Genomic DNA, 25,454 nt, shown 5'->3' with positions numbered 1-25,454 from the left:
AACCAAATATTACAGGAAAATAGTTTGTGGTTTCCAGTGTTAGAGATTATTGTATCAGCCATCAGACAAAATTAAGACAATTATGATTCAATTAATTCCGTTTATAATCTTCAGCTCCATTGTGCCTCCAGTAAAACAAACTGTTGTAACACATTGTGCTTGCCAAATAGAGATATAAAAATAACTGCACTGTTTTTGGTTAATACTGTTATTGCAAAAGTTGTCTCCTCAAAGAACAGTGCAAGAGGCACAGCCAGAGGCAATTTGTCTGGAAACGTTGGTCCACCTGTGTCATAATAATTCTGAGTGTTTGTCAAAGATCACACAGCTGTTACGTGTTAACTTTTTAAATTAAACTCTCAAACATTAGAAATATATTATTTCCCTTTGTTCCCTGTGCAACAAGTTGACGACGATAGTTGGCGGCAGCACATAGAGGCAGTTTCTACGAAACATGAGCTTTAACAAAAAGCGCATGCATTGCAGGGGTCCGCGAATGAGGCGGATTGAGTTGTTTCAAGTTTCAGATAGCGGTTAACATGGACAATTATTGTGAATTGGGCGGTGTGTGAAAGTGATCCAAATGTACCTTTCATCCAGTCGACAACTTGCGTTGGTGTCCACTTCGTTATTGGATCCATTGCTTGCATTCCCAGGAAGCTATCTAAAACAACAATTAGAAATCGATACTATAAAACACTGCTTTCGGTTGTCTACGATTGTCAATGTATTATAAAACTACCATTGCTTCTCTGTATAGCAGCTGTCTTTCTCTATGTGATTCTCTTCACTCTAGCTCGTATTCTCAGTGCACTCAGCGATTGGGAACTCAATCACATCACACATGGTTGGAGGCAGGAGTGAAAACCCCCATAGCTCGTCACTGGGCTTGGGATCAAGTTGCATAGTTTCGCTCAGCTGAAACTACTGAACAGGGCGGAGCAATCAACAACATTGCACCACAAATATGTATATATCTTACTACATTGACCACCGATAATAAATGTAGCCCTATGGCCGATAATCACTATACTATAATAATACATTATTGCATTCAAAAGTTGAGGGGAAAAAAGTACATTCTTGAAGTGCATAGTTCGTTTTTTTCTTTACTGTGTGTTTCTGTCTCTGCAGCTTCATATAGCATTTGTTATGGGTAATTTAGCCTTTTTTAAATATATCATAAATATTATAGACCATGTTTCATCATATCACATAACTTTTCGCAGCCTACACTTCGATCAGATTCATTCTTATCAGGCATTGTTTCACAGAACGTTAGAACAGCGCAGTTTAGAAACAGTTATTTAACAGACTGGTGACAAAGAAAAGGGTGACTTGAAACAGTGCGATTGAGAGCATATCAGCGAACGGAGCAATTTTACAGAAAGAGGAACAGCATAACCTGTTCCTTCTTCAGGCCATATAAAATAACAAATTAAATTTCCCTCTTCCACACTACCATTGGTTGCGGCTCACGGCTGCGCTCTGTTGGTGAGCTAACGTTAGCTATTGCTCAGCAGGAAACTATAAACCACTTCTGCATTGTACTACTACAGTGCCTTCAGAAAGTATTCACACCCCTTTACTTTTTCCACATTTTGTTGTGTTAAATCCAGAATTTTAAATGTTGTGTCACTGGCCTACACACAATATCCCATCATGTCATAGTGGAATTATGTTTGTATATATATTTTTTTTGATTTAAAAAAATGAAAAGCTGAAATGTCTTGAGTCAATAAGTAATCAACCCCTTTGTTATGTTAAGCCTTAATAAGTTCAGGAGTAAAAATGTGCTTAACAAGTCACATGATGTGTTGCATGGACTCACTCTGTCTGCAATAATAGTGTTTAACATGATTTTTTAATGACTACCTCATCTCTGTACCTCACACATACAATTATATGTAAGGTCCATCAGTCAAGCAGTGAATTTCAAACACAGATTTAACCACAAAGACCAGGGTGGTTTTCCAATGCCTCGCAAGAAGGGCACCTATTGGCTGTGATAGGAGAAAACTGAGGATGGATCAACAACATTGTAGTTACTCCACAATGCTAACCCTATTGACAGAGTGAAAAGAAGGAAACCTGTACAGAATAAAAATATTTAAAAACTTGCATCCTGTTTGCAATAAGGCACTAAAGTAAAACTGCTCAAGAAATAAACGCCTACAACAATTGGATACCACGAAATTGGGGAGAAAAAGGGGGTAAAAATTCAAAAAATAATAATAATAATTAAGAAACGCCATGTCCTGAATACAAAGTGTCTCGTACTACCTGGTACGAGTCTTCATATTTTCAAGCGTAGTGGTGGCTGCATCATGTACCTCTGACAGTTAAACTGACGGACATAAGGGTACTGGGGGTAAAGTTTGACCGGGGGGGAGGAGGGAGCGGTAACTGGAGCGGAATCCTGGGGACGGTAAGACAGAGACTGGGCTTTTGGGGACTACGACAGCTGACTTTTGAGGGCAAGGTTTTAATCATTAAAGCTGTGATTTTACCTGTGCTTTTATTAATCAGTTCTGTTTTTATCCCCCCTCGAAGGAGCATTTTAGACCTGGAGCGGACGCTGTTTTACTTCCTGTGGGGATGCAAGTGGGAGAGGCTGAGGAGGGAGGTGGTCAAGAGGCCCAGGTCCAAGGGGGGGAAAGGCTTGCCTGACCTCTACTTGTTCCTGGGCAGCCGCTACACAGCGTTACATCTGACTCTTGCCACCTCCCCGGTCAACAACAAGACCCAGGCCCTCGCACGGTTCTGGCTGGGATCTTACCTCAGGACTCTGAGGCTGATCCCAGTCGACCTGCGAGCCCCAGTCTCTTTCCTGCTACCCCCGCACTACGTCCAGCTCCAGAAGTTTTTAAGACATTTTAAACTGGAAAAAGAAACAGTCACGGTTTTAACAAAACACCGCTCTCTTCTCTCTCTTGTGCAGGATCGGGAACCAGTGTGTCCAGTGCGCGGGCTCGCTATAGGTGAGCCCACAACGGTTTGGCGCAACGTGGCCCATCCTGCTCTCCTGAATCGGCATCGGGACCTGTCCTGGATGGTCGCCCACGAGATCCTCCCGGTCAGGGCCGTTATGCACTCACGGGGCATGGCGAGGACATCCGCGTGCCCCCGACCAGGCTGCGGCCAAGAAGAGTCGGTGAGGCACATGCTCTGGGAGTGCAGAGCCGCCAGGGACCTGTGGAAGGAAGCAGGCCCCCTGATCACCTCGTGTCTGCCAGCAGGGGAGGACCTAACACCTCAGCTCGTGCTGTATGGGGTGGGCCGAAGGCCCATTCCATCGAAGGCCTTCACCAAGCTCTGGCCCACCCTCACGTGCCTGAAGGAAGCACTGTGGTCCTCCCGTAACCTGCTGGTAGCGAAAAACGTAGAGACCACCCCCCAGGCAGTGGCCATGGTAGCCACGGAAGCCCTGGGGTGGTACGGAAGGAAGGGGGCCTCGACCCCAGGCGAAGGGTCCCCCACAACACCCTAGGTCCCGGCGGCCACGGCCTGACAGCGCTGCGGCGCCTAGGGCGATGCGCCTAGGGGAGGGATCTCCTCTGGGCCCCGAAGGACGGGACGATGATCTATTCAGAAGAGCAGGATGAGGTGAGCTTGATAAAGACTCACCCCCCTCCTGTACAAGGGACAGAAGACAGCCTTTTAACAAAGTGACTTTTTAACATGGTTTTTCATGTCTTAAAAATGTTTTACCTTTGTTAGATCATTAGTACACATTTTAAATGGCTTTTACAGATTTGATGTTTTTACAAGGAAAGTACTTTTATCCATGGTTGTTTTCATTGGTTTTAACAACATGTACTTTTTAACAAATTTAAATGTAACTTTCAAATGCTGTGTTTTATGCTTTGTTGCCGTTTTTATGTGTATCAATGATGTAAAAAATGTATGAGCTGTTTTTAAAGGAAATGTATCAATAAAACTTTTCCAAAAAAAAAAAAAAAAAATGAGTATGCTTGTCATCAAATCAAATCATCGACAAGGACTAGGGAGTTTTTTGTGATAAAAAAAAATTGAATAGCGCTAAGCACAGGCAAAATCATAGAGGAAAACTTTGTTCAGTCTGTATTCCAACAAACACTGGAAGACAAATGCACCTTTCAGCAGGACAAAAACCTTAAATACAGGGCCAAATATACACTGGAGTTGCTTACCAAGATGACATTAAATGTTCCTCAGTGGCCTAGTTACAGTTTTGTCTTAAATAAGCTTGAAAATCTATGGCAAGACTTGAAAATGCCTGTTTAGCAGTGATCAACAAGCAACTTGATAGAGCTTGAATAATTTTTTAAAGAATAATGTGCAAACATTGAACAATCCAGGTGTGCAAAGCTCTTTGATACTTACCAAGAAAGACTCACAGCTGTAATGTATGCCAAAGGCGATTCTACCTTGTATTGACTCAGGGGTCTGAATACTTATATAAATGAGATATTTCTATATTTCATTTTCAATAAATGTGTTAACATTTCTCAAAACCCATTTTTACTTTGTCATTATGGGGTGTTGTGTGTAGACGGGTGAGAAAAGCTGTAAAACAACAAAATGTGGAATAAGTCAAGGGGTACGAATACCTTCTGAAGGCATAATATGCTTTCCATATTATAACAATGGGGACTTTTTGCCAGATAGGAAAGCTACAGTTCTTTCATAATACCAAAGATGTGATTGGTTCTGGAGGTAATACAAAAATGTTAAAGGCAACATGCATACAAAGGCTCATATGGGAAGCAACAGATGATGTGTGAAAGAATAAAGGCACATATACAGTGCATTCGGAAAGTATTCAGACCCTTTGACTTTTACCACAATAAGACCACAGTCTTATTCTAAAATTGATTGAATTTTGTTGTTCCTCAATGTTGTTCCTCATTAATCTACACATTATTGTCATTATTGACAAAGCAAAAAAACACATTTTTAGAAATGTTTGCAAATGTATATAAAAAAACAAAAAATACCTTTTTTACATAAGTATTCAGACCCAATTTCTTTTTACATGTAACTAGGCAAGTCAGTTAAGAACAAATTCTTATTTACAATGACGGCCTACCCTGGCCAAACCCGGACGACGCTGGGCCATTTGTGAGCCGCCCTATGGGACTCCCAATCATAGCCGGATGTGATACAGCCTGGATTCGAACCAGGGACAACAGTGCCTTAGACCGATGCGCCACTCGGGAGCTCAGGTACATCCTGTATCTATTGATCATCCTTGAGATGTTTCAACAACTTGATTGGAGTCCACCTGTGGTAAATTCAATTGATTGGACATGATTTGGAAAGGCACACACCTGTCCATAGGTCCCACAGTTGACAGTGCATGTCAGAGTAAAAACCAAGCCATGAGGTAAAATCAAATCAAATGTATTTATATAGCCCTTCGTACATCAGCTGATATCTCAAAGTGCTGTACAGAAACCCAGCCTAAAACCCCAAACAGCAAGCAATGTAGAAGCACGGTGGCTAGGAAAAACTCCCTAGAAAGGCCAAAACCTAAGAAGAAACCTAGAGAGGAACCAGGCTATGAGGGGTGGCCAGTCCTCTTCTGGCTGTGCCGGGTGGAGATTACAACAGAACATGGCCAAGATGTTCAAATGTTCATAAATGACCAGCATGGTCAAATAATAATAATCACAGTAGTTGTCGAGGGTGCAGCAAGTCAGCACCTCAGAAGTAACTGTCAGTTGGCTTTTCGTAGCCGATCATTAAGAGTATCTCTACCACTCCTGCTGTCTCTAGAGAGTTGAAAACAGCAGGTCTGGGACAGGTAACACGTCCGGTGAACAGGTTAGGATTCCATAGCCGCAGGCAGAACAGTTGAAACTGGAGCAGCAGCATGGCCAGGTGGACTGGGGACAGCAAGGAGTCATCATGCCAGGTAGTCCTGAGGCATGGTCCTAGGGCTCAGGTCCTCCGTGAGAGAGAAAGAAAGAGAGAATTAGAGAGAGCATACTTAAATTCACAGAGGACACCAGATAGGACAGGAGAAGTACTCCAGATATAACCAACTGACCCTAGCCCCCCGACACAAACTACTGCAGCAGAAATACTGGAGGCTGAGACAGGAGGGGTCAGGAGACACTGGGGCCCCATCCAATGATACCCCCGGACAGGGCCAAACAGGAAGGATATAACCCCACCCACTTTGCCAAAGCACAGCCCCCACACCAGTAGAGGGATATCTTCAACCACCAACTTACCATCCTGAGACAAGGCAGAGTATAGCCCACAAAGATCTCCGCCACGGCACAACCCAAGGGGGGGCGCCAACCCAGACAGGAAGATCACATCAGTGACTCAACCCACTCAAGTGACGCACCCCTCCTAGGGACTGCATGAAAGAGCACCAATAAGCCAGCGACTCAGCCCCTGTAATAGGGTTAGAGGCAGAGAATCCCAGTGGAAAGAGGAGAACCGGCCAGACAGAGACAGCAAGGGCGGTTCGTTGCTCCAGAGCCTTCCGTTCACCAGGTCGAAGGAATTGTCCATAGACCTCCGAGACAGGATGGTGTTGAGGCACAAATCTGGGGAAGGGTACTAACACATTTCTGCAGCATTGAAGGTCCCCAAGAATACAGTAGTCTCCATCATTTTTAAATGGAATATGTTTGGAACCCCCAAGACACTTCCTAGGGCTGGCCACCTGGCCAAACTGAGTAATTGGGTGAGAAGGGCCTTGGTTAGGCAGGTGACCAAGAAACCGATGGTCACTCTGAAGGAGCTCCTGAGTTCCACTGTGGAGATGGGAGAATCATCTCTGCAGAGATGCACTCCTCCAATCAGACCTTTATGGTAGAGTACTCCTCAGTAAAAGGCACATGACAGCCTGCTTGTAGTTTGCCAAAAGGCTCCTAAAGACTCTCAGACCATGTGAAACAAGATTCTCTGGTCTTATGAAACCAAGATTGAAGCAAAACCAACCAAAACCTGGCACCATCCCTATGGTGAAGCATGGTGGTGGCAGCATCATGCTGTCGGGATGTTTTTCAGCGGCAGTGACTGGGAGACTAGTAAGTTTTGAGGGAAAGATGAACGGAGCAAAATACAGAGATATTCTTGATGAAAACCTGCTCCAGAGCGCTCAGGACCTCAGACTAGGGTGAAGGTTCACCTTCTAACAGAACAACAACCCTAAGCACACAGCCAAGACAATGCAGTAGTGGCTTCGGGACAAGTCTCTGAATGTCCTTGGGTGGCCCAGCCAGAGCCCGGACTTGAACCCTATCGAGAGACCTGAAAACAGCTGTGCAGCGACGCTCCCCATCCAACCTGACAGAGCTTGAGAGGATCTGCAGAGGATCTGCAGAGAAGAATAGGAGAAACTCCCCAAATACAGGTGTGCCAAGATTCGAGTCTGTAATCTATCCCAAAGGTGCTTCAACAAAGTACTGAGTAAAGGGTCTGAATACTTATGTAAATGTGATATTTCAGATTTTTGTTTTATAAATTAGCTAACATTTTTATAAGTCTATTTTTGCTTTATCATTATTGGCTATTGTGTGTAGATTGATGAGGTAAAATAACAATGTTGTCCCTTTTAGAATAAGGCTGTAGCGTAACAAAATGTGGAAAGTCAAGGGGTCTGAATACTTTCCGAATGCGCTGTATATGCTGTTAAAGTAAACAACGCAGTTGATACAATAACTATTCACTTGTTTGAGTCTATATTTATCCCAACTTTTACTCGATTTTACTTACTTCCTATCTATCCCCATAACTGTCTAACAATGAAACACTTAAAAACCCATGAGGCAGGGGTCAGAAACTAGTGGTCCGTGGGCCAAATCGGCCCGCGAGTAAAACATTAGATTTTTTTTTATAATCACCAGGAATTCAGATTTTTTTGGGGGGGATATCTGTTCCAAAGTTATAAAAAAACAGAAGTGATCGTGTCTCAACCTAATCAGGGAATTCAATTGTTATTTTCAAATACAGTCTCTTTTTGGCCTTAGTTGTAATCAATTTGCAGTGTACAAATTATTATAAATATTTTCCTCCCCCGACCATTCACTCCAACAAACATCGGCCTGCGGTTAAATCTAGTTACCTACCCCTGCCATAAGGCGTATTCCAGCGACTTTCCGTAATTAGATCCTGCCTGTTATGATTTGTTGAACCCTTTCTATTCATGTTTTGGGTGTTGGCTGACTTTTATATGTTTCCAAAGTTTCCCAGAGACTGATGAAGGACTGTACAAGCGACCAGGCGACCACACAATGAGTGGGCTACCGTGCCTGTCCCACAATCCTCACTGACACACGCTCAAAGGATGAACATTGATCCCACCAGAAAGGAGACAATTGATTATCCCATTATATACAATGACATTCATTTAATTAGGAAATACTGTAAGTCCAACGCTAGAAGGTAGCATAATTGTAGTTTGGGTTCAGGGAAAAGACCCAGGGCTGACAACATAAGGTTAAACTATGCTTTGTGTGACTGTTTACAAAGACAACTGTATGATATAGTGTATTTATTGACTTTATTTGATGTGTTTGTAAATGGAATAGCCCAAACTTTATTTCACTTTATTTGCCTTATTGTGAAAATGTTGTACCGTACAGTGATTAATACATTCTGGGGTGGTATTACAGTGTTTCCAGTCAACAGCAGGATGAGGGGAGTGTCTGTTGTATCTGTCTTTGTTCCCACAGTTAGCAATAGTACAGTAGCCAATGGCAGAGAGGCAATAGGGCCTAAGCAACAGATGGTTTCCTAAACAAACCCAATATATTTGCCTCAACCACCTCCCTCTCTCCAAAACACACCTTGCTAGGGAGAGTCCCCTACTAACCTTCTTCTCAGCACAGCTGGAAGGTAGAAGCTACACTTTAATCATCAGACAATTACAGTTCAGCTTCAATTACACCTGAGCACATATAACTCTGCTGCCAGGCAATAAAATACTGGAAACCACAATCAGTACTACTCTACTATTACTTCTGCTTTCTCTCCTCCTCCCTGTTTGAACATGCTGCTCTTTATACCCCTTAAACTGAACGACAGGGCCAATCCACTTCCCTCATGAAAAAATACTATAGTGTACTATGATATAAATACTATAGAATTATATGTTTTTGCAGACTTTGCTGTAGTATTCACTGTACTGTTTTTGCAGACTTAAGTTAACTACAGTTAAATACTGTAGTGAAAGAAAACCATAGTATAGGGCGGCAGGTAGCCTAGTGGTTAAGTGTTGGGCCAGTAACCAAATCGCCAAGCTGAATAGGTGACACATCTAGAGATGTGCCCTGAGCAAGACACTGCTCTGGATAAGAGGATAAACTAAATTATGTAGTTTATGGTTTGTTTTTGCGGATTGTAGTATTTACTGTGGCGTTTAGGTAAGGCTGGATTCTGTACAGATAGTTCCGTGCTTCTGCTCTTTTACATAACTTGTATTGAGCATAATACAGTACATGCTGTACACTTGGCATGTAGGCTTTTCATTCATTGGTGGCCCAAATTGGGATATGGGGGATGGGAATGGGTGGAATATATGCAAATTAAATACTGTAGCATTACAATAGTAAAAACACTAGTGTTTTTGTGGACTGTATTATTTTGGACATTACTGTAGCAGTTACTCATGTTTTTTTCAGATAATACTGTTGTATTTACTAAAGTATTCTCCAGTGTACCTCAAAATTCTGTAGTAAGTACTACACAATTGAGGGATACTACAGTGTGTAGTATAATATTCTACGGTATACTACAAAATGATATAGTAAGTACTACACGTGATCAGGGATGCTACAATGTGGAGTAGAGTATTCTACAGTATATAATAGTTTACCACAGAATTCTATAGTAAGTACCATAGTGTTCTAGAGTAAACTGTAGTATTTTTTAATGTGGGTAACCCCACCACCCACCACAAATAGAGCTTCAACTCTTCAACGACAGGAATAATTCATGTAAATTAAGAAGGCTAGGCTATAATGACAGGGCCTAGAGTGGCATGGTGCGTGTCAATGCTCTTCTCTCCAGTTAGAGGGAAAGAACAAAGGGCTGGATCAAATAGATTTAGACACACTATTCTGATCAATCACCTGCACAACGTACCATGAAATGCTTCCAGTCTATCACCAGGAGAAACAGAATGCCAGGATTTTGGAGGAATTTGAGCGGGTATGCAGATCTAGTCCGGTGTTTTGACCAGTTTGACTGTGACTACATTTTTAAATGTTTTTATTTTTATTTAACCAGGCAGGCCAGTTGAGACCAAGTTCTCATTTACAACTGCGACCTGGCCAAGATAAAGCAAAGCAGTGTGACACAGACAACAACACAGAGTTACACATGGAATAAACAATAAACAAGTCAATGACACAGTAGAAAAAAAAGAAAGTCCATATACAGTGTGTGCAAAAGGCATGAGGAGGTAGGCAATAAATAGGCCATAGGAGTGAATAATTACAATTTAGCAGATTAACACTGGAGTGATAAATGAGCAGATGATGACGTGCAAGTAGAAATACTGGTGTGCAAAAGAGCAAAAAAAGTAAATAAAAACAATATGGGGATGAGGTAGGTAGATTGGGTGGGCTATTTACAGATGAACTACATGTATACATAATGTATACATAATGGTGTCGTCTGCATAGAGGTGGATCAAGGAATCACCCGCAGCAAGAGCGACATCGTTGATATATACAGAGAAAAGAATCGGCCTGAGAATTGAACCCTGTGGTACCCCCATAGAGACTGCCAGAGGTCCATCAGGTCTATCAGAGAAGTAGTTGGTGAACCAGGCGAGGCAATCATTTGAGAAACCAAGGCTGTTGAGTCTGCCGATAAGAATATGGTGATTGACAGAGTTGAAAGCCTTGGCCAGGTCAATGAAGACAGCTGCACAGTGCTGTCTTTTATCATTGGCGGTTATGATATTGTTTAGTACCTTGAGCGAGGCCGTGGTTCACCCGTGACCAGCTCGGAAACCGGATTGCACAGTGGAGAAGGTACGGTGGGATTCGAAATGGTTAGTGATCTATTTGTTAACTTGGCTTTTGAAGACTTTAGAAAGGCAGGGCAGGAGGGACATAGGTCTGTAACAGTTTGGGTCTAGAATATCACCCCCTTTGAAGAGCGGGATGACTGCGGCAGCTTTCCAATCTTTAGGAATATCGGATGATACGAAGAGAGGTTGAACAGACTGGTAATAGGGGTTGCAACAATGGTGGCGGATAATTTTAGAAAGAGAGGGTCCAGATTGTCTCGCCCAGCTGATTTGTACGGGTCCAGGTTTTGCAGCTCTGTCAGAACATCTGCTATCTGGATTTGGGTGAAGGAGAAGCTGTGGAGGCTTGGGCAAGTAGCTGCAGGGGATGCGGAGCAGTTGGCCGGGGTTGGGTTGCCAGGAGGAAAGCATAACTAGCCGTAGAGAAATGCTTATTGAAATTCTTGATTATCGTGGATTTATTGGTGGTGACAGTGTTTCCTAGCCTCAGTGCGGTGGGCAGCTGGGAGGAGGTGCTATTATTCTCCATGGACTTTACAGTGTCCCAAAACGTTTTGGAGTTAGAGCTACAGGATGCAAATTTCTGTTTGAAAACGCTAGCCTTTGTTTTCCTAACTGACTGCATGTATTGGTTCCTGACTTCCTTGAAAAGTTGCGTATCGCGGGGACTATTCGATGCTAGTACAGTCCGCCACAGGATGTTTTTGTGCTGGTCGAGGGCAATCAGGTCTGGACTGAACCAAGGGCTATATCTGTTCTTAGTTCTACATTTTTTGAAAGGGGCATGCTTATTTAAGATGGTGAGGAAAATACTTTAAAAAAACGACCAGGCATCCTCTACTGACGGGATGAGGTCAATATCCTTCCAGGATACCCGGGCCAGGTCGATTAGAAAGGCCTGCTCGCAGAAGTATTTTAGGGAGCGTTTGACAGTGATGAGGGGTGGTCGTTTGACCGCGAAACCATAGCGGATGCAGGCAATGAGGCAGTGATCGCTGAAATCCTTATTGAAAACAGCAGAGGTGTATTTGGAGGGCAAGTTGGTCAGGATAATATCTATGAGGGTGCCCATGTTTACAGATTTAGGGTTGTACCTGGTGGGTTCATTGATAATTTGTGTGAGATTGGGGGCATCTAGTTTAGATTGTAGGACTGCCGGGGTGTTAAGCATATCCCAGTTTAGTCACCTAACAGAACAAACTCTGAAGATAGATTGGGGGCAATCAATTCACATATAGTGTCCAGTGCACAGCTGGGAGCTGAGGGGGTCTATAACAGGCGGCGACAGTGAGAGACTTATTTCTGGAGAGATTCATTTTTAAAATTAGAAGCTCGAACTGTTTGGGCATAGACCTGGAAAGTATGACAGAACTTTGCAGACTAACTCCTCCCCCGTTGGCAGTTCTATCTTGACGGAAAATGTTGTAATGGGGGATGGAAAACTCAAATTTTTTTGTGGGATACCTAAGCCAGGATTCAGACACTGCAAGGACTTTAGGGTTGGTGGAGTGTGCTAAAGCAGTGAGTAAAACAAAAATAGGGAGGAGGCTTCTGATGTTAACATGCATGAAACCAAGGCTTTTACGGTTACAGAAGACTTGTAGACTTACCTTTCAGGGAGTTTCCTGTTTGATCAGTGCGCTAACAAGGATTTGGGAGGGGCAAATACAAAGAAAATATGACAAAATGGCGACCAGAAAAATTATCCTGAAGTGCGTATAATTCCCGGTGCCTAACCCCACCACAAACACAGCTTCAACTCTTCAACAACTGTAGGAATAATTCAGTAGGTATTGTTCAAAATAACAAGGCTAAATTGGGCTTTGATGAGTATGCGGATCAAGGAAGTCATCATCACTCACATCACTGTATTTTTTTTTTATTTTTTTTTTATTTTATTTAACCAGGCAAGTCAGTTAAGAACAAATTCTTATTTTCAATGACGGCCTGGGAACAGTGGGTTAACTGCCTGTTCAGGGGCAGAACGACAGATTTGTACCTTGTCAGCTCGGGGGTTTGAACTCACAACCTTCCGGTTACTAGTTCAACGCTCTAACCACTAGGCTACCCTGCCGCCCCAATGTCAGTTCAATTGTCAGTTCAATTTGTGCACATCACACACACAGGTTAAACAAAGGCATTGTGGCGTATAACTTGCTGAGACATGATGGGAACAATTAGTGTGTGAGAAAACACAGGCACGAATCACCCAGGGAGGCCAAGGAGAGAGAGTTCTGTAATATCACAGAAATATGATGAAGATCAAGAGATGCTGAAGAAGAGAACTCTTCATAAGAGGCATCTGGGGCTCTGCACGAGTAGTAGCTCAAGTCAAAGCAAATTATATTCGTCACATGCTTTGTAAACAACAGGTGTAGACTAACAGTGAAATGCTTTCTTACCAGCCCTTCCCAACAATGCAGAGAGAAAAATAGGAAAATAATAGAAAAATCACACGAGGAATAAATACACAATGAGTAACGATAACATGGCTGTATACATGGGGTACTAGTACTGAGTTGATGTGTAGGCGTATGAGGCAATTGAAGAAGATATGTACATATAGATAGCGGTAAAGTAACAAGGCTACAGGATAGATAAGAAACAGTTGCAGCAGTGTATGTGATGAGTCAAAATAGTTAGTGTAAAAAGGGTGAATGCAGATGGTCCGGGTAGCTAACTACACTGAACAAAACTATAAACGTAAAGTGTTGGTCCCAAGTCTCATGAGCTGAAATAAAAGATCCCAAAAATGTTCCATCGTTGTGAACAGAGTGCCCCATGATAGCGGTGAGGTAATGGTATGGCAGGCATAAGCTACGGACAACAAACACAGTTGCATTTTAGAGATGGCAATTTGAATGCACAGAGATACCCTGACGAGATCCTGAGGCCCATTGTCGTGCCATTCCTCCAACTCCATCACCTCATGTTTCAGTATGATAATGCACTGCCCCATGTCGTAAGGATCTGTACACAATTCCTGGAAGCTGGAAATGCCCCATACTAACCAGACATGTCACCCATTGAGCATGTTTGGGATGCACTGGATTTACATGTATGACAGGGGCGAGGACGCGGAAGATGAGGTGCGGTGGGGGTGAAGACGGGGGAGATGGGGAAGATGGGATGAGGAAGGGTGTGTGGTGGAGATGGGGTTGAAGAGGGGCAAATGGGGGTGAAGAGAGGGGACATCTGGTTGAGGGGGAGATGGGGGTAAGGAGGGGGAAGATGGGGGTGATGAGGGGGAGATGGGGTGAGGAGAGTGATAAAGAGTGGGGAAGAGGAAAGGTGAGGGGTGGGATATAGGGAACACCTGACTCAGACAGAGCACAAGGCTCATCTGAGCGATGGGCTGAGCTGAGGAGAATAGCAGAGTTGTCATCTCTTCCTGTTTTTGAACAGGATTTCAATAAGAAGTTGTGCTTATTCCCATAAAGCCCAGGCCACCTATGTTCACAGCTCTAACCTGCTGTCACACAATCAATGTCAACTGCTTTTCTTTCACTTTTGACGTCAAAAATACCGGCAACAACTACCAAAGTAAAAAACAAGATCTTCAAAGGTAAACGTGAGGAGAGGCGTTCTTTTTTTTGGATCAACATTTATTTCAGACTCAATTAAAGGATGTACATTTTTTGCAGTGTGTATTATTCCAAGACCAGCATCAATCAATCATTCAAACAAATATATTTATAAAGCCTTTTTACATCAGCAGATACAGAGACCTAACCTGAAATCCCAAACAGCAAGCAATGCAGATGTAGAACATCAAAACGTAGCTAACATTGTCATAAAAACACAGCAGGCTTTTCACCTTATATTTCTATGTGACCTTGCAGGATATAAGGAGAACATGAAGATGACATATTAACAATACAAATATACATATTATCTCCTGACCTCTGAAAGTTTTTCTATGTTAATATGAACTGGACAGTGTAAGGTCATGTACATTCAGACACAAATAGCAAGGCCACAGCAGATCTTTGTGTGATCGTATAGAATTACAAAGCTTCTGGGAATGACGTCAGGCTCTGTACGTTAACGCACCAACATGAGCCACTGTCTCCTGCCACAGCTCTTCCAAACCCTCCTCCAATTAATATTGAAATGATCTCCATCCCTCTGGAAAGCAAGGGAATAGGCCTCTCTGTTACTGTGTATTATCAGATAGAAGGCAGGCAGTAATGTACCAGTATAAACAACAGAAATAACACAATAGCAAGTCATACGCCACTACTTTAAAAATATACAGTTGAAGTCAGAAGTTTACATACACTTAGGTTGGAGTCATTAAAACTCGTTTTCAACCACTCCACAAATTTCTTGTTAACAAACTATAGTTTTGACAAGTTGGTTAGGACATCTACTTCATCTGCATCATCTGCATGACACAAGTAATTTTTCCAACAATTGTTTACAGACAGATTATTTCACTTACAATTCACTGTATCACAATTCCAGTGGGTCAGAAGTTAACATACACAAAGTTGACTGTGAAATGTCCTCTGGTCTGATGAAACAAAAATAGAACTGTTTGGCCATAATGACCATCGTTATGTTTGGAGGAAAAAGTTGGAGGCTTGAAAGGCAAAGAACACCATCCCAACCGTGAAGCATAGGGGTGGCAGAATCATGTTGTGTGGGTGCCTTGCTGCAGGAGGGACAGGTGCGCTTCACAAAATAGATGGCATCATGAGGCAGGAAAATTATGTGGATATATTGAAGCAACATCTCAAGGACATCAGTCAGGAAGTTGAAGCTTGGTCGCAAATGGGTCTTCCAAATGGACATTGACCCCAAGCATACTTCCAAAGTTGTGGCAAAATGGCTTGACAACAACGTCAAGGTATTGGAGTGGCCATCACAAAGCCCTGACCTCAATCTTATAAATGTGTGGGAAGAACTGAAAAAGCATGTGAGCAAGGAGGCCTACAAACCTGACTCAGTTACACCAGCTCTGTCAGGAGGAATGGGCAAAAATTCGCCCAACTTATTGTGGGAAGCTTGTGGAAGGCTACCCAAACCATTTTACCCAAGTTAAACAATTTAAAGGCAATGCTACCAAATACTAATTGAGTGTAAGTAAACTTCTGACCCACTGGGAATGTGGTGAAAGAAATAAAAGATTAAATAAATAATTCTCTCTACTATTATTCTGACATTTCACATTTTTTAAATAAAGTGGTGAACCTAACTGACCTAAAACAGGGAATTTTTACTAGGATTAAATGTCAGGAATTGTGAAAAACTGAGTTTAAATGTAGTTGGCTAAGGTGTATGTAAACTTCCGACTTCAACTGTATATTTAACCAGGCAATCAGATAAGAACAAATTCTTATTCTACAATGACGGCCTACCAAATTCAAACCCTCCCCTAACCCGGACGACGCTGGGCCAATTGTGTGCCGCCCTATGGGACTACCGATCACGGCCGGTTGTGATACAGCCCGGGATTGACCCAGGGTCTGTAGTGACACCTCTAGTGCTGAGATGTATTGCCTCAGACCGCTGAGCCACTTGGAAGCCCCAATGTTTATCTTGTTAGTCTATCTGCATGTCTGTCTATTCTTCCTCTTGGCTAGTGGGGCACAGGCATAGCTCCTCAGAAAGAGAAGGGGATGTGGGGACATAAAGAGAGCACTGTGGAAGCAGACACACAGAATATGTTTTTATTTATTTATTTATCCCAAGGCGCCAGAGAGAGCAGATTGTATATTTATGAATTATTGGTTTGTAAAATGTTCCCTTTGGTTTAATGTTGGATTTTTTTATGAAGGCTTCAATTCAATTTATGATTTTACTGATTATAAAATTTGAACAAAGCTTGCATCTCTAAATCTGTCTGCATTTTAGGTAAACTAGTGTCAGTACAAATGTAAGTATAGCCTTTCAAAGTGATTTCAAAACGTACATTTCCCATTTTTAAATGATTTGAGCGGCTTATAGATGGATATACTAGTAAAGTAATCAAACTGTGGGAACGAAACTGCGCAGTGACAGCAGCGCGTGTAGTGCCTTGATCAACCACGCTAGATTAAACCTGGCGCTGGAACGCACCTCCAACTGGCACGTGGTCTCATTACACGTGATCCTCTTCTGTAGACCAGGAAGTACCGAGTGCTACAAATCACCACAAACATCACTGAAACTGTAACAGCCAGCAACGTTGTGACAGTTTCCTGTCGCACGTGTTTTCTATCGTATTGTAATAATGGCGGAAGAGGTTTCCTGCTTGAAGGCACGGCTTATGGAGAAAGAAAAAGAGATAGTTGCATTGAAGAATAAACTGGCATTAGAAAAGGTAGGCCTATGACACTATTTAGCTTTTACATTGAATATCAGGAGGTAGCTGTAGCCTCGTGCTTGCAGTGGCTGTTTAGCAGCAGCGCACGTTATAATGTAGCTATATGATTCAGAGTTTGAGCAACGATGCTTTGGTTTGAGCAGTGAGGAAGACATCCTTAGTTTGAGTCAACAAGAGGAAATTTGGATGGATAGATTCGTGAGGCTAACTAGCCTACAAATCAATTGACTTTATATCCCTTGACGTGTTATATTTGGTTATTGTCTAAAATAATAACAACAACTTTAACGTATTCTAAACCACCACCTTTTCTCCACTGAAATCAGAACAGTTTGATAGATCTGCAGCTGCAGGAGAAAGTGACAACACTTCCACCTCTGAAACTCAAGGCAACCCTGTCCAATGAAGACATCATGCGCTACAGCAGACAGCTTATACTGCCAGAGTTTGGTGTACAAGGTAATAATGGCAGCTTTCACCCAAACTCTGATTGACGTAAACACTATTGAAAAACACTATTGAAACCATCATTTGATCTCTGCAGGTCAGCTAAACCTCTCCCAGACATCAGTGCTGGTTGTGGGGTGTGGAGGACTAGGCTGTCCCCTGGCACAGTATCTAGCTGCAGCAGGAATCGGTAGGTAAAAATGTGGGGAAAGAGAATTTCAGTAAGTTATACCCTCAGTAACGGTCAATGATTCATATGCTGTACATCCAAATAGATGAACAAGTCCCTTGAATCTGTACACATCAATAAAGCATTTGAGGATGGCATAACTTCACAAAGTATTAGGTAGGCCTACTACATATAATATACCTGTGAACCTTTAGGGATATGCAATACTGATGTGTGTGTACACTGTTATAACGTGTCCATCCCTCTATAACCCCAGGGCGTGTGGGTCTTCTGGACTATGACGAGGTGGAACTGAGTAACCTGCACAGACAGGTGCTCCATGGAGAAGACAGCCAGGGACAGGCCAAGGCCCAGTCTGCTGCCCATGCTGTCAGAAGGTACAGGAGGCTACTGGGGCCTGCACAGGCTGATACATAGACTGTAATCATGTCAGTCACTAGCATGTAGGCCTACCATAAGTTGGTGCATTCGCTGCCATCTCACTACATTGTCACAGGTTGTATTACACTGTTGTTTTGACTGTCCACGAATACCCAACTATCTTTCTCTGTTGATTTATTTTCGAAAGCACTTATTGTGGTCTTTCACTCAATGATGCTGCAGTACTGTGATGAACTTCCACAGCATAGCTATAGCCACTTGGTGGTGCCATTTACTCAAACAGCAATAGCTTGCTTTCAGATAACTGTATAGGTATAGTCACCACTCTTATTTGTTAGTGTACATACAGTACATTAATGGCATTGCAATTGAATGTTAAAGTCCTACTCCCGTCTCCTTTTCACTTCATGTAACACCTGATTTACTTAAGGCACATCTCAATAGGTAATCCAGATGTCTCATGACATGGCAGAAGTGGGGGTATTCATACGTGGGAAATCTTTTTTTCAACAGGAAAAGTAAAACAAATCACTGGAGGGTGTTTTTAAGGTTTTGGCATTCAGAGGAAAAGAGAATTAGCGAGCCTATATTCTGTGCAGTAGTTCTTGCTCTCCAAAATGAGTATGAGGGGTTGAATGTGAATGGCCTTGTCTGTCCTTTTTATGTGTGTACAGGTTGAACTCCACAGTAGAATGCATTCCCTACCACCTCCAGCTGTCTCCAGAAAATGCTTTACAGCTCATCCAACAGTATCCTCCCTCTCAGCCTTGTGCCTTCTATTATCTTCCAGGGGGTAAAGAAGAGGTTTTACTGTTTGTCATACAGGATTTCCATGTCATCAAATCCAGAGTCAAACATTTACCATAACACTGACATTTTGAGGGAAGAAAATCACTGCATCTTTACTCCTTGACATTATCCACCTCATGTACGACATTGTGGCTGACTGTTCGGACAACGTTCCCACCCGGTATCTGGTGAATGATGCCTGTGTCCTCAGTGGCAAGCCCCTAGTATCTGCCAGTGCCCTGAGAATGGAGGGCCAGGTAAGGATCTAGTTACATTTTAGTCTCTATAATTAAGTCCCCACATGCTAACTGGATTTACATCAATGTCTGACAAATGACTGACTAGTAAATGGAATATGTTTATTGCTTTTCCTTTGTGCATAGTAACCCCTCTTGTCTGTGTCTAGCTGACAGTGTATAACTACCGTGGAGGCCCCTGCTACAGGTGCCTGTACCCAAAGCCTCCACCCCCAGAGATGGTGACTAACTGCTCTGACGGAGGGATCTTAGGAGTAGGTGAGTCCTCTTCTAATTTGTGTCTTCACTGTTAGGTAGAGAGAGGAATTGATTGTTGATGTTTCACTCTTTTTTTTTCTCAGTGCCAGGGATCATGGGATGCTTCCAAGCATTGGAGGTCCTGAAGATAGCCTCAGGACAGGGCTGTATCCTTCCCAGTGAAAGCTCCCTGAGTCACTCCACTGCCCCACTGCTTAGCTACTGCACAATGAAAAAACACTTTCTGCTTAGTCATGGTGCTGACTAGATGAATGAAAGCCTGAATGAGTCAGTGTAGCATGGGAAGGAAGGGGTGTTTTTCTTCATGACCATGCCCATCTGATAACACTTGACTAAAAGAGAGGAAATTCTGTGAAATTTCAGGACCTTTGAGGTCTGTTTCTGAATATACAAAGAACATTGTGGTGTTTGTTAAGCCAGACATGAGCCTTTTCCTTGACCGAGGTGACAGCTTCCTGTGGCCAACAGCTGTTGATGTTTGACGCCCAGGATGCCAAGTTCCGGTCCATCAGGCTGCGGTCCAAGCAGGCCAGCTGTGCTGTGTGTGGAGAGAACCCCACTGTCACACACCTTGTAGATTATGAGAAGTTCTGTGGGTCTGCTGCCACAGATAAGGTCAGGGGTCACTGAGAAGAGGGCCAAGTGGGCAAACATCTTGCATATTGAGTTGCAATTTAATACTGTTCAAAGGGTTAAGTTACCATTTTAAAGTAAGAGGAGGTGGTGTGTCCCAATCTAAAATGACCAGAGTGAGTGTCATCACTACACCTTTGACGGCTTAGAACTACACGTAGCACATGGAATGTTGTGCCAGGAAAATGTGTTAATTATCCATCATTTAGATAAATAGCAGAGATATGCACTGTATGTCAAAATGAGTTTTCTGTACTTAGCTCAACTAAAAAAAATGTTTTCCATCAATTATAGGACAATTTTAGTTTCAATGTTTGCTTTGAATATTTACCTAATATTTTCTGGGTTTTCTTTCAGTGTCGAAGACTAAACCTTCTCTCCAAAGACCAGAGGGTAACAGTGCAGGTGGAGTATAGTTGATTACTTTCTGTTTTATAATTATGATTACACTTGATTGTCTGTGATTCGTGTGCATTCATAAACCCAGATTAAATCTAAAAGCTGACCCAACCCTAAATGGGAAATGACTAAAACTCGAATGTACGTTTTCTACGGAAAATAATCATGTATTTGTTTGTTGGCACTGACAGAAATGGTGGTGGTTTGGGAGTTGTTTGGGTTTCTGCTAAATTACAGTTTTAAAAAGAATTGAGCCATTAAGATGAAGATCATGATTGATTAGGCCTAAAATAGATTATTTAATGCATGCAGTCAGAAACAGTTTTATTTCCTATAATTGAAATAATGTGACAAAGTTAAACTTACTCCACCCTACTCCACTCAAAGAAGGCAGCCAGTTGTGCCATGCATATGGTGATAGGCCAAAGCAACTCAACCAGTCTATGTGCCATCTTTGTGTCATCTCACAAAATAACAGCAACTTTAATTCAGATGTGACAGACCTTTTAAACACTACACTGTCTAACAAAGTAAGTGTTGTAGGTGACCACTGACAACCATTGTAATTTCTCCTTTCTATTGCCAGGAGTATAAATCTATAGTGGACAACACAGCTGCTCATCTCCTGCTGGATGTTCGCCCTCTAGTGGAGGTAGATATATGTCACCTACCCACCTCCCTCAGTATCCTTTTGCTGGCTGAATGCCCTCCTGTCATTGTACTCCACTAGCTATATAGTTACCATTTGCAAGATATGGAGTTAGTGAGGAGGATATAAATACTGCTATTAATGACGTCAGTCATCCCTGTGCTTTCATAAGTGTTCTGAGCTGCGTTAAGTAATTGTACTCAATTCAATGGTACAATGTTTAATTTCCTTAAATCATTGCTAGACATCCCTCTATCCAGTTTAGAGGACAGAAAAAGTGAACATATCCGAGTGCTGAAGGAGAGAATTGGCAGAGTGAAAGAGGAGATGTTGAATGAATCCCAGGTCCCAGGTAATATGACTGACAATAGGTCTTCATCTAGCTACACAGGTCACAACACACAGTGGCTCTTCCGTAGCTAGCTAGGTGTATGGAGCAGCCCATATTCACTGAACAAAAGAGGGGTAATTTGAGTGCTAATTAAGTCTGTGTAGCCTTGTCCTGTGAGAGTATTTTGGACAGCCAATGATGGGAGGTGGAGTTGCTAGGTAATTATTTTTCTAACACAAAAATATACCGTCATCGTGAACAGCTGGCCTCTTTTTATTGAATAGTCATCATGGTATTTTTTTCTGCAGTGTATTTCCAGCAAGCCTGTGTATATTTTGTTATTAATGAGCTATTTTAATGGGTAATTCTGGGAACGACAGTGTAAACAGTAAACGCAGACCTTTAGTTGAACACCTGACACCCTTGAAAGTTTCTAATCGATTCAGGTTTCAAGAGTGAAAGAAGGGACCTGAGTTTACAAGTCATATCATGTCCATAACACATCCAATAGTGAATTAGAATATCATCCCATAACTCTGCTTCTAGCTGAGCATTAAACAATTTTTCTTGCCCATTTTATATATTCAACTCACCTAGTCACGAAATTGCCAGGAAATGCCAGGAAATTGAAGCTACTCATCAATTTGATCTGTTTGTGTTTCCATACTGCAGTATATGTGATCTGTAAGCTGGGTAATGACTCCCAGAAGGCAGTTCAGGTCTTGGAGAAGATGTCAGGCTCTGAAGTGGACTTTGTCACTGTTAAAGACATCTGTGGAGGGCTGATGGCCTGGGCACAGAAGATAGACCCCTCTTTCCCACAGTATTGACTCAACGTCACAGGTTCTGCACTGTGGATTCATGACTTTGTTAATAAACATGTTCATAAATGTCATCATAGCGACCATTTTTCTACCTTGTTTTATGTATGCTGGTTGCATTGGACATGGCAAATATGACAGACAGATTAAATTGCAGTTACATCTTAAAGGTGAAAAGTGAAAGAAATAGTCATATCTGCTGTTCATGTTTTCTGGGCTGTATTATATATATATATAACCTTGTTCCAGATTGTAGAATTTTTATAACCCCAATTCATCGTGAAGGGGATGCATGGTAATATGTGTGTATGTGTTAATTCATTATGAATTTTTAGCTATTTGTTATTACACATCTATACATTCATAATGTGTTGCCAGTTTGGATAGGAAACAATGAGTAGCTGATGCATGTCAGCATCCTCTCCAAAGCAATATTAGAAGCAACACTGCGACAGTGTAAAGAATAAAGAATGATGACATGTTTCTCCCTTGTCGGCAACTTATTTTCAGAACTGAACCAATCGAGGTAACTAGTTTTTTCCCCCTGCATCAGCCCGAATAACGGAAAGGATGTAGATGAAAGAGGCATGCGCAACGTAAAGTGAACCTTTTAGAGACGCCATTGCGTTTGTGAGATTGTAGTTTGAATATTTCTCTTCACCGATGGAAACCCAATGAAGCAAATAGGTGATCGAACTCCAAGCCCCAGGAACCTTTCTCCTGTTTTTTTTCTGTCAGAATAGGGGGAGAAGTCACAGCTGGGACGATAATAAAATGCACATGAATTTACTATCTAGCAACAACGAATAGACTACAAGAGGAAGTTTCAAAAAGCGGAGAACTCGGTAATGTGAGTCTTAGCGAGCGTTTAAACATGTGTACAAATGCATGTGGTTACATCGTTTTTTATCGATAAGGCAACTTGAATCTTCGTTTTCTTCGATTGTTGGAGTTTTTGGAGAAGTTTTTGCTGTCCACGGATCCAATGTTGCCTTTTTCAGAAGGTGAAGGTAATGTAGGTATGTTGTTTTAGACATGTATATACGATTGGAATAGTTCATTCATAGTGAATAATATTTGAAGAAGCTTTCACTGCAAAACCAGGTGTTGTATAACTTGTTTGGTTGGCATTCGTGGACATGTAGTTTTCTGCCAGCAGTTCAATCGAAAGCGGGAGGATGTTGAGAAGCCTTGATTCCAGATGTTGGTTCTGCATGAGAATAGATAAAACAGATAACATGCCCTAATGTATGGTTCTAAAACGTGATGCATTGTTTGTACTTGCGCACCTACATTGTAAGGGTTGTTAACAATATAATCGAAGTTTCAAATTAGGTCTACAATTATTTAATTTGTTTATTGTATGCAAACCATAGCCCTACCATGTTTATTTCCCGTAAGTTCTCAGCTTTGACGTCATGATTTGTTTTGCTGAATTTGTTCAGTTAGGTTGAATAATGTAAAATGACGACTTTTATGGCCTACTTCCATTTCCACAAACCCAAACATATTATATTCTACCATCATTACATTTACTGCATCTGTTTTGTGACAGGTTTTCTGTGGTCAGGGCGGATTTCTGACTCCAGTACTGTGAGGGGACACCATTCAAGAACATGACGTTTGGAATGGTGACCGCCTCTTGCAGTGAGCGTTGGGGAATCGATCTACCACGTCCGGAGCATCCACAATGCATACTGCACACATCTCTTGCCTTGAAGAGTGAGTGGAGGCCATTTAGTGCAATCAATAGGCTTTGTCCATGAATTGATTGCCAGGTATCTGTCTGAGAAGTCAATGGGGAGGAAAGTTTGACTATTGCTGTTGACGAACACTGCTCATGATACTTTGAAGACCTTGCATTTCATGTCTCCTAGAATGAGTATTGAGTGTTCCTTCAACCTAGTGTCTGTGCTTAGTGTTTCAGTGGTGCCTCATTTAACAAGGCATCACTGACAGTTCCATTACTTTACATTTTGCATCATCTCTGCCATTGGAAGAAACCCAATGTCTGCCTGCAGCAGCTCAACTCCTCCGTCCTTTCCTAAAGCCTACCTCCACTCACAACTCCCAGTCCTGCCTCCGACCCCCTCACCATCGCCGAGCCCCCCAGCACCCCTCTACAGCCGCCTGTCCAACGGGAGTCACAGAAGTCACACTCACAGCGCTCCCAGTCCCACCAACTCCCGCAGCTCTTTCCATGGAGTGTCCTTCCTCCTCCAGATTGGCCTGACCAGAGAGATGGTGAACCTGGAGAACCATGACCTGTCGCTGTCTGCTGTCAAAGACCTGGTCTGCTCTATTGTTGACCAAAAGGTAATTACACAACTCTTCCTTGTTTTAACACTTGACCTACTGCAGCTAATGCATAATGACAGAGTGAAAAATGGTTGACTTTTACGGATATTTATAGAATGAAATGCAATCGATAGGCCTGAGCAAGAGAAAGCAAATTCACTGTAAATCCTAAAAGCTTAGTTGTCTTTTTGTGGCTCAAATTCAAGTTTCAAGAAAGTTTGGAAAGTCTTCCATCAGGCATACTGCTAAGTAAATCAGGGGCATATTTCCTTAACACTGCTCTTTGGAATGTTGTTCTGTATTCTTTGCTGTGGTTGCAAGTTGAAAGAACACAGTTTAAATGAACAGGGAGACAGTTATATTGCAGACAGTGTTGCCCTGAAATGCATAGCATCTGTGGTTTGCCATTTCTGTGCCATACTCCTCTGTTTAGGCTTTGTTTTTGTAAAGCAGACATCTGTGTCTCGTGCACAGAGTGAGTTTTATGCACCACAGCAGCACGCTCGGCAGCAGTGAAGCCTCTCAGGCTGCCGCGCACGATCTAGTAGCATCAGCTATTTACATTGTGGTGTACTCTCACTGGAGACACAAACACTGAACCACTCAGTGGTTTATTCCTCTCAAAGTCATCCATGATGTAATGTTCAAGCGAGGTTATTTTCCATGACAATGGTGGCTCTTAGTAATGACTTTGGGTTATGGCCCCT

At 42.4% G+C, this 25,454-nt stretch overlaps 3 protein-coding genes across 6 annotated transcripts in view; 2 read left to right on the top strand and 1 right to left on the bottom strand.

The window, feature by feature from the left end:
- Positions 1–953, bottom strand: part of LOC110498042 (connector enhancer of kinase suppressor of ras 3) — a 76,089-nt gene extending 75,136 nt beyond the window's left edge. The window contains exons 1-2 of one of the 2 annotated variants that reach the window (XM_036954967.1): positions 743–953; positions 590–664 (exon numbers count right to left, since the gene is read on the bottom strand). In XM_036954967.1, the coding sequence (XP_036810862.1) occupies positions 590–650 (61 nt within the window). In that variant the 5' untranslated portion in view covers positions 651–664; positions 743–953. Of the gene's footprint in view, positions 1–589 lie in introns of both variants that reach the window. The other variant, XM_036954968.1, reaches the window with a different exon arrangement.
- A 16,113-nt stretch (positions 954–17,066) lies between these two features.
- LOC110498038 (molybdenum cofactor synthesis 3) lies at positions 17,067–22,931 on the top strand. The gene is made up of 13 exons (XM_021574582.2): positions 17,067–17,291; positions 17,621–17,753; positions 17,839–17,931; positions 18,188–18,308; positions 18,987–19,061; positions 19,241–19,358; positions 19,508–19,616; positions 19,700–19,762; positions 20,068–20,231; positions 20,607–20,654; positions 21,235–21,331; positions 21,542–21,649; positions 22,301–22,931. The coding sequence occupies exons 1-13, from the start codon at positions 17,202–17,204 to the stop codon at positions 22,456–22,458; spliced, it is 1,377 nt and encodes a 458-aa protein (XP_021430257.1). The 5' UTR covers positions 17,067–17,201; the 3' UTR covers positions 22,459–22,931.
- A 98-nt stretch (positions 22,932–23,029) lies between these two features.
- Positions 23,030–25,454, top strand: part of LOC110498037 (serine/threonine-protein kinase D3) — a 69,900-nt gene continuing 67,475 nt past the window's right edge. Inside the window, exons 1-2 of one of the 3 annotated variants that reach the window (XM_021574581.2) lie at positions 23,030–23,459; positions 24,005–24,765. In XM_021574581.2, coding sequence (XP_021430256.1) covers positions 24,457–24,765 — 309 coding nt within the window. In that variant the 5' untranslated portion in view covers positions 23,030–23,459; positions 24,005–24,456. Of the gene's footprint in view, positions 23,469–24,004; positions 24,766–25,454 lie in introns of all 3 variants that reach the window. The other 2 variants (XM_036954957.1, XM_021574579.2) reach the window with 2 other exon arrangements.

The sequence above is a fragment of the Oncorhynchus mykiss genome, chromosome 19 (genome assembly GCF_013265735.2).
Source record: "Oncorhynchus mykiss isolate Arlee chromosome 19, USDA_OmykA_1.1, whole genome shotgun sequence".
In the NCBI taxonomy this organism is placed as follows: domain Eukaryota; kingdom Metazoa; phylum Chordata; class Actinopteri; order Salmoniformes; family Salmonidae; genus Oncorhynchus; species Oncorhynchus mykiss.
This window is presented reverse-complemented; position numbering and strand designations above follow the sequence as displayed.